This window comes from Callionymus lyra, chromosome 10 (assembly GCF_982586985.1).
Source record: "Callionymus lyra chromosome 10, fCalLyr1.hap1.1, whole genome shotgun sequence".
In the NCBI taxonomy this organism is placed as follows: domain Eukaryota; kingdom Metazoa; phylum Chordata; class Actinopteri; order Syngnathiformes; family Callionymidae; genus Callionymus; species Callionymus lyra.
Window position 1 is genome coordinate 28,168,633 of NC_141827.1, and position 14,683 is coordinate 28,183,315.

General features: G+C 37.6%; 1 protein-coding gene across 2 annotated transcripts in view; it reads right to left on the minus strand.

The window, feature by feature from the left end:
* The window catches only part of LOC148071320 (arf-GAP with coiled-coil, ANK repeat and PH domain-containing protein 3-like), a 47,094-nt gene that overhangs the window by 21,458 nt on the left and 10,953 nt on the right, over nucleotides 1-14,683 (minus strand). For both annotated transcript variants that reach the window (XM_087801598.1, XM_087801597.1), the window contains exon 2: nucleotides 1,060-1,117. In XM_087801598.1, the coding sequence (XP_087657724.1) occupies nucleotides 1,060-1,117 (58 nt within the window). The remainder of the gene's footprint in view (nucleotides 1-1,059; nucleotides 1,118-14,683) is intronic.

Consider the following 14,683-nt stretch of genomic DNA (forward strand, 5'->3'; position numbering starts at 1 on the left):
CTGCTGCTCTGATATGACCACGACTCTCATCAGGTGCTGGAATGAGACCCCCGGGGTCTGGGCATGATCATTATGGTCATGTCATTGGTTGATAAATGGGATGGAGGCTCCACGGGGGTCCACGATGACGAGTTAGGTCTTCACAGCAATGAGTGTGATGAAGACCAAGAGCTGTTTTTGCCATTGATTTTTGAATAATTTAATGATTTTTTTTTAAAATGCTTTCAAAACAAATTGTTTTCATTTTCTACACATAAAGTTTGAAAATAATTAGCAAAAAAAAAATAATAATGGTGTGGATATACTTCCATAGAACATTATTGAACACGCAAAATAGTGTCATACGACTTATTTACTTTAGAAAGTAGAGTTGAAAACGTAATATTTGTTAAAAGGCTTTTAGTGGTTATTTAATTATAATGGGTAAATCTATGTGAAGCCTTCAATAATTTTCTAGTTAATTCCTGGCAGATCAATAAATGACGATGTTGTAAACTGACACGTTCCCTTTTTGTGTAGTAAAAACTTAAGCTACATGTCAAGTGGGAAATGAGTGATAAAAAATAAAGTAGTGTCCGGAGCTGATTCTCTGTCTGTTGATATGCAACAGCAAATGTAGACTTTGGCTGAGATGATCAAATGTAAGATATCGGAGCTTACGTTCAAATAAATGTAATTTGGAAGCACAAGAGTTCATTCCCAGTATCACCTCGGGTCTGACTCCAGCCTCTTCATTATCTTGCTTGACATTCAGCTCTATACGTGAGGTAGAAATGAAACGATGGTGAAGATAAGAGTGTCTACTGCGTAACTGGACCATTAATTCAGCCAGTTACGTAGGGGCACATAGAAAAGGTCCATTAGTTGATCCAGAAAGACGTTACCTCATCTCCTCTCCCTGAAGACACATTTCAGCCATCCATTCACTGATAATCTCTGGCAGCAGACTGAGAACTAAACTGTGCTCTTCGATCGACCAGATGATTCTATTGTACTCATTAAAATGAAGATATCTGTGCACAAAAGAATTAAAGGAACGTTGTACAGATAAAATCTCACCTTGTCCAGCTTCACTTCGATTTCCACCACATCAGTCTCCACATCGTCAATTCCCGCCCTGTACAAAAAAAACAAAAGATATTTTTTCGTGTATTCTTTTTCCGTACAACAAAACAACTTCTTAAAACAACATAACCAGTAGTATTGGTTTAGTACAATACGTATTGCGATACAGCAGCATTCATTCTTTTTTTTTTAAACAAAATAAATCCAAACATCAGCTTTAAAAGCTGCTGGAATCGGCTGTATCCTCCCGTCCTCAGACATCACTCGGATCTCGAGGTCTGTGACATTATGATGCTATCTAGAGAAGGTCAATTGCGGCACAAAAATGAGAAAGCTGAGAAAATTTGCATGTTAATAGTAAATAAATGAATGATTTTATTTCACACAGTCGTCGAATTTAAAACATAAAATAACTATAATAAAAATAAAATATGATTTGATTTGGAAATTGAAAATTAAATATAAAAAGAAATGAGTGAGAGTGACAACGCATCAGCAAAGTGATTTAGACACAGCAATTCACTCTTTTGATTCTCAGATGATCTTGGTTGGTTCTACAAGACCTTTCTATTGTGTTTCAGTCTACCGTCCGCCTGGTCCTGCGGCGGTGTTCTTGAAAGACTTCAGTGACTTCTTGTCTTCCCTTATTCAAATAGAATCTGTTCTTATTGTTGGAGACTTCAATCTTCACGTTGATGACGTCACATCTTGTTCTGCTAAACAACTATTAACTTCAACTGGAACCTTTAATTTTGAGCAACATGTTTCTGAACCCACTCATCAAAACGGCCCCATTTTAGACTTAGTTTTTACTCTCGGCCTGGACATTTCTAATGTATCTGTACATGATGTCCATCTGAGTGATCATTCTCTTGTTTTGTTTAATCCCTGAACCTAAGCCCTTGAAAGTTAGGTCTCAGAGGAGTGTCATCTCAGCCGATACTGCAGACAGTTTTTCTACTATGTTTGACCCTCTTTTCTTCAATGATTGCGTTAACCTGGATAGTTTGATTCACTGTTTCACTAATCATTGTGTTGGAATCAAGTGGCACCTGTTAAATTGAACTTGACAATTCAGAAAAAAAGGGTGTCCATAGAAAAATGAAGATCTCCTGAGTCTGAAGAGACTTTGTCGAAAGACTGAGCATCTCTGAAAGTCCACTAAACTTGAGGTGCATAAACTTCACCTCAGGGATCTGGTCTTCATTTAATGAGATGGTGGAAACTGCCAGATCTGATAACATTCAGAAACTGGTAATAGTAAATAAGAAAAACCCCAAATCGTTGTTAGACACAATAAACTGCAGAAATCTGAGCAGAAATTGTTTCCTTCAACTGAGAAAAATCTCTAAACTTAGACTTTAGACTATTGTAAGAGTTCTTTTTCGTATCGAAACAAGTAGGAGCTGTCTCGCCTGCAGTTAATACAAAACTCTGTAGCGAAATTTCTGACCCGCTCTAGATGCATTGTTAACCTTTTTTCATTAACATTGAGGTTCTTACAAAGCTGAAGTCCATCACAGACATAAACATTAATCCTGATGACCGGATTGACATAAGCATCGCTCAGGTTTAGGTTCAGATTAGTGAGACACCAATGGAAGTTGTGATGTTGCTGCACAGACAGTGGCTCAAACAAACACTGGGTTCATGTTCAGGGTAGTAGCAGACAGATAAACTGAATGGAATAATCTAAAAGAGGTAAACATGAGAGAAAAGATGGTCGATTGTTGAAGAACTTATTCCCAGTCCCCTCTAACAAGATCAGCTGGAGAGTCTAGGAGAGCGGGCTGTGATCACGCCCTACATGTGCTGGAACACACTGGAATCCATCAACATGATGATCTCACTGTAAGAAACACAAACCTCTCACCACTAAACACACACACAGAGATAATCTCGAACAAGCTGCTGGTTTCCCATTTGGCAGCAGCAACCTGTTTGACTTCTGTGATCACAACTGTTGGAGCCTGGCAGTGACATCACACACCTGGCCAAGAATATTCCTGACATTCCTTTCTGACTCCAGTGTTGTTGCGCCAACGTTATCGTTTACTTACATGCACACATGTTGTCTTGAGACCACAAACAAAATGTTTATACAGAACGACTGACAGATGATGTGTGTGGTCTACAAGAGATGTGATCTGTGTGTGTTGTTGTGTGTATATGTATGTCCTTGTGTGCATATGTATGTGTCGGTGCGTATGTTTGTGTTTCTGTATGTGTTTGCGTGTCTTTGTGTGCCACACACTCTCACTCCGGAAGCGCAATATATTTTTGTGTGGTGCCCCTCGGCGACTCTGAACCATTAGCGTTGTATTATTACAACATCAGCATCTCCTGTACTTGTCATACCGGTCACTAATGTGAGCGGATTCTGGTTCATCAGGCCCAATAAATAGCTGAGATAACAACGCAATGAACCCATTTATTAACCGTGTGTTTTCTCTTTTTTTGGCTGCAATTATGAGCGATCTACATGACATTTTCCCAACATTAAATGCGATCTTGCAGAGGTCACACACGCTAATAAAGAGAGTTTAGGGTGTAAAAACGAACATTGAACAAGTCATGATCCAGTTCCTTGTTAAACGTTCAATTTATTTAACTTACTCATTTATTTATAATGTAGTCCCGTCACACCAGAGTAATAAAATGAGATATTGTGCTCGGTTGTTTAAAAGCGCCATGGGAGAACATGCAAAAAATGGCCAATACTTGTCAATTGTAGATGTGTGCTTGTATAAAGACAGAGTCCAGTTTTGTGGTTTCCCGCACGCAACTTCCTCCAAACCCCCGTGTTGACGTCACACTCAGTAACCCACAAATACAGCGTTTTGTGCTCATGCTTCTGCAGTAACTTGACGGAACAAGGTGTGGGTCGCTTGTCTATCGTCGACTCAGAAATAATGTAATGTAAATTTCTGTGGTGTGTTAACACCAGAGCTAGTTCGCTAAAACACTGAATAGATTTTTTAATTATGATGAAACTCACACACATATTTTGTTAGTTATTTTGAAAGGACAAAAATATATTTACAGTATATATTCCAATAAAAAGTTTGCTGTATTGAAAGGTCATAGTTAGTGATTTATTTTGTTAATATTCAAGATTTTGATTTCATTTATTCCAGGCACTTCTGCACATTTATACAGATAACATATTTAACCTAAGTTATCAGAGAGTTTATCTGTTGACATTCCTAATAAATAAATGTATGTTCCTGATACAATCTAAAATGTTAAGTGGTTCAATATCAACAATTGGCTCACGTGTTACGATTTTTTGTTGCCAATGTCATGTGTATGCAGTGCATCATGGGATGGCTCTAGTGTTGTCATAGATGCTGAGTGGACACAAATGGGCATGTTAGGATTCTACACACGACCAAATACACACATACACACACAAACACACACCAGCCTCACAACTGCTCCGTCTTCTCTTACATTGTTTCCAAAATTCATTCATTCATTTTCTACCTCTGATTCCCTAATCAATGTCCCTTGTCCCAGCTATCTTGTGTAAAAAGCAGGGGACACCCTGAACAGGTGGCCAGCCTGTCACACACAAAGACACACAACCATTCACACACACACACCTACAGAAAATTGTCAATTAACCTTTGTGTGTTTGTCGTTGCCTATAGCTGGATAAAAACCTGCAACTGTATTGCTGTGTTTTCCAGGAGGACCAGAGGGATGAGGAGTAAAGATTATTTACTTCGAGAGGATTGCGGGAAATTGAAAAATATTAAATGTGTATTTAAAAAAAAAAAAGTTATTTGTGACTTAACTTGTCAATAAAAAGCTGGAAGTGTTCTGCGGTGATGATGAAGCGTTCTATCGGTCCAGTCAGGGCGGGGGGATGGGTTCATCCTTGTTGCTAATGGTAACAAACTGTACTGGTCTGACATCATCGTTGATGGGGGAGGGGTACTCACAGTAGGTCCAACATACATCCTCCATCTATTTCAGTCCTGCTCAGAGTGTGTTCTCCTGCATGTCTAACGGAAGCCCCCGAACACACACACACACACACACACACACACACAAACACAAACACACACTCAGACTCAGACTCCGAGGGTCACATGTCATCACACCAGTGGACCAACTACAACCTGCTGACAACATCACCAGTGAGGATTTTTTTTTTTGATTTCCGATGTCAGTGACATGTGTCAGTCAAACAAGTACGAATCTCTGACGTGACCCTTGTGAGGTCAAACTGTAAAAGCCATCATTAAAAGGTTTTTTTCAAGTAATTTCATGTATTAAATATTTTTAATTTGTCATTTCTTTTCAATTTTCTATACATTTATTATTGTTTTCATTGTATGATTGCACAGTAACAAGTAATGTCTTCGTCATTATTTCATCTTTACATGAAAATGTACTAGTTCAAAAATAAAATAATTGTAATATGTTATAAATTGAGTATTGTTTCCAGCCCCCAGTCCACAACAGCCCCCACACAGAAGTCTTCTGTTGTACATTGTACATCAACCGTCGTTTTTTTGTTCGTCCCGTTTCATGTTAATCCTGAGGATTTACAAAGTGACTCAGCAAAGCCAGCCATGACTGTTGACCTCTTTTTGTACTGATGAGGTGGATCAAAACATAAACACACAAAGGAACACAGTGTCTGTGTCACAAACACACTCCTGACAGACAGTGACACACACATGACACACATGAACACATAGTGACATACAAAAAGTGTCGCACAGTCTTGATTACGCATGAACACACACCAGTGCAATACAATTGACACACACCAACACACAATAGATCACACATAGATACACTTCCTTCACTGCTGTATCTTTGGGTGATATTTCGGCACTAGTGAACTAGATGAAACCCTCCTCTTGCTCAGATGACGTCCTTCCTTGTAGGCTTTTTATCAAAGTATTTGATGTAATTGGCCCCTGGGTTACTAATATGGTGAACCTCTCCCTTTCCACAGGGGTTTTTCCCAATGCATTTAAACATGCCATTGTGGAGCCTCTGCTCAAAAAACCAGGCTTAGACCCAACTGACCTCAGTAATTTCAGGCCTATTTCTAAGCTCCCTTTCTTGTCCAAGATCTTGGAGAAGGTGGTGTCTGAGCAGCTGTCTTTGTTCCTGGATCACTCTACGAAGACAGCTTTATTGAAAGTGTCCAGTGACATCATGATGTCGGCTGACTCTGGTAAATTCACTGTTCTGGTTCTCTTGGATCTGTCCTCAGCCTTTGACACAGTTGATCACCAGATCCTGCTGAGAAGACTGAGGGATGAAGTGGGACTGTCTGTGTCCGTGTTAGAATGGTTCTCATCTTACCTTTCTGGGCGTAGTTTTAGTGTATCTGCCAATCAAATGAGGTCTTAATCGGTAGATCTGTTGTGTGGAGTCCCTCAAGGTTCTGTTCTTGGTCCTTTATTGTTTTTGCTGTACTTGATTCCCCTCGGTAAAATCATTCAGAGATTTCCAGATGTTTCTTATCACATTTTTGCTGATGACATCCAGCTCTACTGCTCTTGTGATCCAACTGAGCCCCAGAGGCTGAACAGCTTAGTCAATTGTTTGCTAGAAATCAAACAATGGCTGAGTGAAAACACTTTACAGCTAAATGTGGACAAAACTGAAACTCTGGTGATTGCTCCTGATGATAAGATTCCAGGGTTGAGTCAGTACTTGGGTCAGTCTGTCAAACTGAGCCTGAGAAACCTGGGTGTTGTATTTGATAAAGACATGTCTCTTGTTCGACATTGCAGAAAACTGACCAGAAACTGTTTCATTCAACTGAGAAAAATCTCTAAACTTAGGAAAATGTTGTCACAACATGATCTGGAGCTTGTAATCCATGCGTTTGTTTCTTCTCGTCTGGACTATTGTAACAGTTTGTTTTCATGTCTTAACAAGAAGGAGTTTTCTCGTCTGCAGTTGATTCAGAACTCTGCAGCGAGAATTCTGACCCGCTCAAGTAGAAGAACTCACATTTCTCCGGTCCTTAAAACTCTTCACTGGCTTACAGTTTCTTTCAGGATCAATTTTAAAATTCTAGTTCTTACTTTCAGAGCTATTCATGGTCAGGCTCCTCCTTACATCACTGATCTGATCCAGCCTTACACCCCAGCTCGGGCTCTGAGGTCTGTGGATCAGAATCTACTTATGGTTCCTCGCACACGGCTAAGGACCAGAGGAGAGAAATCTTTTCAGGCTGTTGCTCCTAAGCTTTGGAACAATCTTCCTCTCTCTTTGCGCTTGATGGAGTCTACTGACTCCTTTAAGAAACACCTTAAGACGTTTCTATTTGTTCAGGCTTTTCCTTGAATTTCTCGAACTCCTGTGTTGTTCTCAGTATTTTCTTGATCTTTAAAGTATGTACTTTTTTGAGTATTGTTTTGATTGTTTAAGCGCTTTGTGACCCTGGTCTCGAAAAGCGCTATATGAATAAATATTACTTACTTACTTACTTACTTACAGTTAGACAAATTAACACACATGTTGACACACGTTGAGTGATACACACCTGAACATACACATGAACTACCACAGTGGCACATACATAAACACACACAGTGACACACAAAATAAAACACACAAGTGAGAAATATGTTTCTTTTTTGAACTTGCATAACATTGAATCTCACACATAAAATGAAAAAGAGAGGTAAAAAATACTTGGACATTATTTAAAATATGTGTTTACTGTTGAAAACAAGTATTTATATAATCATTTAAACTAAATTAGGGCCTTCAAAATCCTGCTTTGATTAAACAATTGAAAGACTTATCTTTTTCATCATCTCTTTGTCATCCTCTACCCACAATTCTAAGTAGAGAGCTCCATAGCAACCAGTCATTGAGCTCAATCTCCATGGCAACAGGCTTCAGCATTACTCGCTTTTTTAACTGACCAATTTTCTCCTTGTCGGACATGTCTGGCCTTAAACTCCCCTGACTTTCCTTTTTCGGGAATTCAAAATGTGTGTGTCCGTTGTTTAAAGAAGCAGTTTTTAAAGATGGAGAGATGAAGATTTGAAGAGAAGTTTTGGGAGGAGTCAGTCAATGATGCTCTCATTTCATCTGCCTCTCTTTGTTTGGTCTGCGCTCCATTCCTGTCCATCTGTGAGTCTCAACACTTCCTGGCACGACTGAGAGCGTTTTTTGTCCATGAATGATTGTGTACGATAACACAACAAACTTGTGACTTCATGAATTCATTTGTGTGTGAATGTGTCTCAAAGCTTCTGGTCCGAACACAAAAAAGTGCGTCTAAAAAAAATGTTTTTTAAAGATGAAGGCTCATATATAATCATGAGCTCCATTCAACCAGCAACTGATCGGACCCCATAAAAAGTCATGCTTGCCTACACACACTAGTCTTTTCACAGCGGACCAAACACTGCTATCTTATGTGCTGCTAACAAAGATGCCTTCACTGGTCTGTCTGGCACCCTCTGCCCTCCATCTCCCCACAAACATCACACTCATCCCCCTCAAAATACACTCGCTGTGGACCAGACAGAGAAACTTCACATGATTCAGACAAAGAGACAATCTGGTATCTGGTATCATACACAGTACTGTGCAAAAGTTTTAGGCAGGTGTAAAAAAAAAGCTGTAAACTAGGAACGCTTTCAAAAAAAGTGTTAATAGTTTTATTTTCATCAATTAACAAAATGCAGTGAATGAACAGAAGAGAAATGTCAATCAAATCAATATTTGGTGTGACCACCCTTTTTCCTTCAAAACAGCATCCATTCTTCTAGGTTCACTTGTTCCAAACATCTTGGAGAACTAACCATAGATCTTCTGTAGATGTAGGCTTTCATAAATCCTTCTCTCTTCATGTAATTTGTGGGGTCCATACCTTTAATTCCAGGACTACTTCTTCTTCTTTACGCTGAAGATATTTCTTAATGACATTGGCTGTTTTTGGGCCAATCATATGCCTACCTGATGGTGTTGCATGATGGATAAGTATCTGCCTGTATTTCTCGGCATTGAGGAAACCATTAATCCTGACCAAATCTCCAACTCCATTTGCAGAAATGCAGCCCCAAACTTGCAAGGAACCTCCACCATGTTTCACTGTTGCCTGTAGACACTCATTATTGTAACGCACTTCAGCCCTTCGGCGAACAAACTTCAAATATTTACAATTTGGATTCATCAGTCCAGAGCACCTGCTGCCATTTTTCTGCACCTCAGTTCCTATGCTTTCGTGCATAGTTGGCCAGACTTCTCCGGACAGTAGATGTAGGTACTTGGGTCCCACTGGTTTCTGCCAGTTCTGAGGTGATGGCACGGCTGGACATCTTCAGATTTCGAAGGGAAATAAACTTGATGCGTCTTTTATCTGTTGCACTAAGTTTCCTTGTTTGACCACTGTGACTACGATCCTCAATGTTGTTTCTTTGTGCTTCTTCAAAAGAGCTTGAACATCTTGAAACCCCAGTCCGCTTTGAAATCATTGTCTGGGAGGAACCTTGCTGATGCAGTAGAACTACCTTGTGTCTTGTTGCTGTGCTCAGTCTTGTCATGATGCATGACCTGTGACATGAAACTGTCTTCCACAACCTCAGCTTGGTAGTTTGGCTGTTCCACCCCAGTTTCAAGCCTCCTACGCTTTTACGCTGAATAAATGTGTTTCAACCTACTTGTGAAATTGATGATCATTAGCACCTGTTTGGTATAATCGGTTGATTATACACCTCACTAGAATCCTAAAAAAACCCTGACTTTGTGCAAATGTACCTTTAAGAATTGATGCTGGTTGGATGCAAAGGGTAGTAACAACAAATATTGATTTGATTTTGACTTTAGATTTCTCTTTTGTTCGCTCATTTTGCATTTTGTAAATTGATAAAAAAAAAAAAAAAATTATTACTTATATTTTTGAAAGCATGTGCACACCCCAAACTTTTTTAAGTTCCCTGGTAGCGCATAACTCAACAGAACATTTTCATAATCGTTACACTGAGAGTTAGTTTCTCGACCCTGAGCAAATCTAAAGCGAAGAGGCAGCGGCCCAACTCAACAGAACATTTTCAAGATCGTTACAATTTATATATATTTGAGGGACGTGCGGTCAGGGTCGGCAGGTTAGCCAGAGCCTTTATTTTCCACGATCTGGCGAATGCCTTTAACCATTAAAGTTTAGCGTTTGTAAAGGCCTTATTTTGATTTGCTGATGGGAAATACAACCGCAGTGAAAAGGCAAAGTTTGCGCCACTGTGCCTTATCAAACTACACATACATCTCCATTGAGACAGAGAGACTTTTAAAGCTAAAGAAAATAAGGTGGACTTTTACAACAAAGTAAAGGAGGTTTGTGTGGTGAAGGACAGGAACGTGGACTTTATCTACAGTCGAAGATACGACCAGAACTGTTTTTTATTTCAATTGTAAAAAAGGAGATAAGACTAAGAAAAATACAATAGAATATTTAAAACCTACATTTTGGCCTTATATAAAATATTTTTTGTTTTTCTCTCGCTTATATTCTACTTAATACTCAATATTTATATTTTCATGATAATAGACTTTTTTTCTTTTTGCGTTAATCACAGAAGGCCCCATGACATTTTAACATAATGCGGGTCTATCAAGGAAAGCACCACGCAATATTAACCAATCAGAAGCAACATAACATCAGCTGTGTCTTCCTTGTAATCCTTTATTATAACATTCATACTCTATACTTTTTAAATCCACGTTTGCTAACCCTTTTTTTTAAAAATGTATTAGTTCGAATTTAGATTTAGATTTTCAGCCAATTGAAAAGTCTCAGATCATTACATATTGGAGGTTGAAGATTTTGAATAGAATTTTTAATTAATTAATAATTAAAACGTAATATTTCAGCTATGACTCTTATGTCAATCTCAAAAGATGTTATTAAATATTTCAGATCATTCAAATATATATTTTTTTAAATGTGTTGTTAAATAACATTAATTTAATCCCAATAATCAGATGTAAACATCCACAAACTTTTTTTCTGTGTACAAAACAAACGTCATAAAGAACAGCAAAAGAAAAACGCTGCATAAACTAAACAGAGGACTTCAGTGACTTATGTTGAACTTTTCTTCAGGACGAAGTGTTGACATGACTCATGAGCACCTGCTCTAGACAACCCCTCTGTGGACGTCATATACTGCATTTATAAACAATTTAGAGTTCATGAGGGATAATGAAACAATATTTTGAGTTCACTCCAGCCAAAGGGCAACAGGTACACCAACAGCCAGATGGAACCATTCCTTCTGACTATTTATTTAAAACGATTTTATGTATTCATATTTTCACTTAATTGAAATAAGTTAATGCATGTCAAGTAAGTTGTTAATTTGTTTTTGACTTTAAACAAGCCGTTTCTTGGACCGTGAAAGAATGGAAGAACATAGAAGGGGTCCAGATGTAGTTTTTTGTTCTCTTGATCAAGTCAAATATACATATTTTCAGTCCAGAAAGATGTAAATGTCAATTCATCAATGTGGCTAAAAGGTCAAGAATAAATTTTAATTATTAAAATGTATTGTGTTCTGAATGAATATAAAAGTTTAGCTTTGTTTTCTAGCGACAAATGTGAGTTATCGGTGAACTTCTATAAAACTTTTATATGTCTGTGTGTTTTTAAATATATATACTTTTTCTGTAATCTAATGATGCGAGCTAGCATTGTTCCAGGCATGAATAGTGTTAACGAAAGCAGTCGCGTTAGGACAGAGTAAAGCTGTTTTCTTTCAAACAGTAAGTGCAATAAGACACTGAGAAACGCGTGGAGGAAGAAGGACCCCTGTGGCTCTCGAGCACATCTTCCCAGGACTTGTTTCTGTGCTCCTTCAGCATCGTTTCAACCACATCCAGACGCGAGGTCTGGGATGACTGGAGGCATTAAAGTATGTAAAGAATAGACTGAAACACAGAGAAAACAATAAGTTCAGGATAAGCCTTTAAAACGAGTTTTGTTTCTTTCACATGAAAACATAATTAATCCATACAAGCAAGATAATGCGATGTATGGAAGTATATCACGGTCATCAGAATATTGGATGGTTTAATTAAACTTTTCAAATGTTTAAACTTATGAAACATTTGAAGCATTGGGTTGTTGTTGTTTTTTTTAATAAAAATTGAATTAATTTTTTTTAAATGAATTAACTAAATTGATATTTGATTGATTTTTTACATATTGAGTTGGATATTACAGTAATTCAAAAGTGGCTATATTCAGTTTTCTTTCTTTATTTCGTAGCCTTTTGAATTCAATATACAATGTTGGTATAATAGTTACACCATTTCTATCTAGAATATTCAAGACTATGAATAAAAAAAATACTAAATGGAGAAAAACTGAGTTATTGGAATTAGAACTATGTATGTAAATAAAAGGTCACTAATTCTGAAAACTTTCAGTATTTTTAATTAGATTATTACAAAGAGGAAAAAAAATCCAAACGTCCAATACAGAAGCTATTGAATTCAATGATTCACTCTAAACAAATTAAACTTTTTTTTATAGAAACTTTTGAATTCAATGATTCACTCTAAACAAATTAAGCATTTTTTTTATAGAAACATTTGAATTTAATGATCAAAAAAATAATTAAATGCTTAAAAAAATATATAAAGTCTCAATATTGCAATGTTATAAACAACCATTTAAAATATTCTGAAGGCACTGATTTACTTCAATATGTACCTGATGATTTAACTCAACAATAATCTTGAATAATTGGTCCATTAATAATCTAAAGAAACATTGAAACATGAACATGAAAGTAAAAGTAAACAGTCATTTAACTAACAGTGATGACGGTAGAAGCAGAACTGCTGCACTGAGGGCGATGACTCACTTCTATCACTGCCCACACATGTTCATGACTGTTGACAATAGTTTGTGTTTCCATCACGGCAAGGATGGAGAGTTAAGTGATAAAAAAAAGATTCAGCGTGTCACATTTGGACAGGCTCGATGATACAGGCATCACTCTTTTTGAAACCCAAATGAGTGACCAAGTTTCCAGCGGAGCATTAAGCTTCATGATTTGGGGGAATAAATCTAAATCTGTTCTATAGGAAAGACTACCTTGTACTTTTGACGTTAGATTTGTCTTTTTGTGATGCAGCCCGGTGCAAAACCGAGACAGTCTTGACATGTGATCATCAAGATCTGAAGGAAGAATCGACACAGAAGGTTTGTGTTGCAATTAGACTTCATACGTCTGACCAGTTTCCTCTGATTTTCTTTGGCAGATTTGACCCAGGATCCGTGGAATAAACCCTCTACTACAGAGAGGAAACGACGCTTGTCCACCTGAGAGGTGCATTTCCTCTCTGCCAACCACTGAGGGAAGCTGGCAGGGAAACAAAGAGCAGACCACTCTTGACTCTCCATCATATCTTGGCCACGCACACATGGTCCACCTGCTATCTGGTTCTAAATGGATGAAACCCAACTAGATTCAAGGGCTCTGAGAACTAAAAGATTTAAAAGCTCATGATGTTATAAAGAGGTGTGAGAAAATATCGATACATGAAGTGAGACCACCGAGTAATTTTATCTGGCCAAATGAATGGTGGTCTCAAAATAGAAGTGGATCCATGTTCATTTGGTTGACCTTTAGAGATGTCATAGTTTAAGATAATATAAGAAACGCATGTAACTGTATGTGAACAATTATACTTCCAATCAGAACAAAAGGGAAAAAAATGTGAGGATTTTTAAGTAGCACAAGTGGAAAACATAGGATAGATTGAGGATGAAAAAAAGGATACTGCAAGTAGACCTATACTTCCTGTTGGTTAATATACATTTTGATTGGCCCAGGACTAAGTTGAGTTTGACACCAATGTCTTAAAACCATCCTTATTTTATAACACTGAGTTACTTTGACATTTATTTCAAAAGAACACAGATGTTCAATCTCCTGACTGTGAGGTTTTCCAACGAAGTTTATGTGAGACGTCGCACAACGAGAATGTTTTCAAGCAGGTTGCAACATGTTTAGAAAGAGAAGGAGGGAAATACTGAAACAAAGTAGAGGAACTTAAAATCAAGAGGCTGAAATATATGAAGCATTTATATTCAATTAAGTTACAATTGTTAAGATTGTTTGCTTTATTTTGTTCATAAAACGAATTAAAACCATAAAATAACTAGAAAAAAAATGTTTTGAACGCCACAAGAAAAAAAATAAAGACAATAAAACAAAATCAAAATACTGATGTTAAATAACGATACCGTATCAACATCAGAATATTTAAGTGTATCTATACTTTCTTACAGCCCAAGTCCATGTGCAGATTGTGTGAGGGCTTACAGTCTTTTTTAAATCATATATAAATCGTCTAATTATTATCACCTTAATGACATTTGTATCATGTTCCTCTATAGAATTTATATATATCATCCATGCCATGTATATCAAATACAACTTCCTCCAGAGTGACTCGCTGTCACAGGCTGTAATACCTTCTTGAAAACACACAAAGCAATCGTTTCAACAGCCTGCACAGAACAATCACCTCTTCTTCCTGCTCCTGGTCTCTTATAAATCTGTGACTTTGCTTCAGCTGTCCTGATTTTCCACTCGTATGGGACGGTCAATCC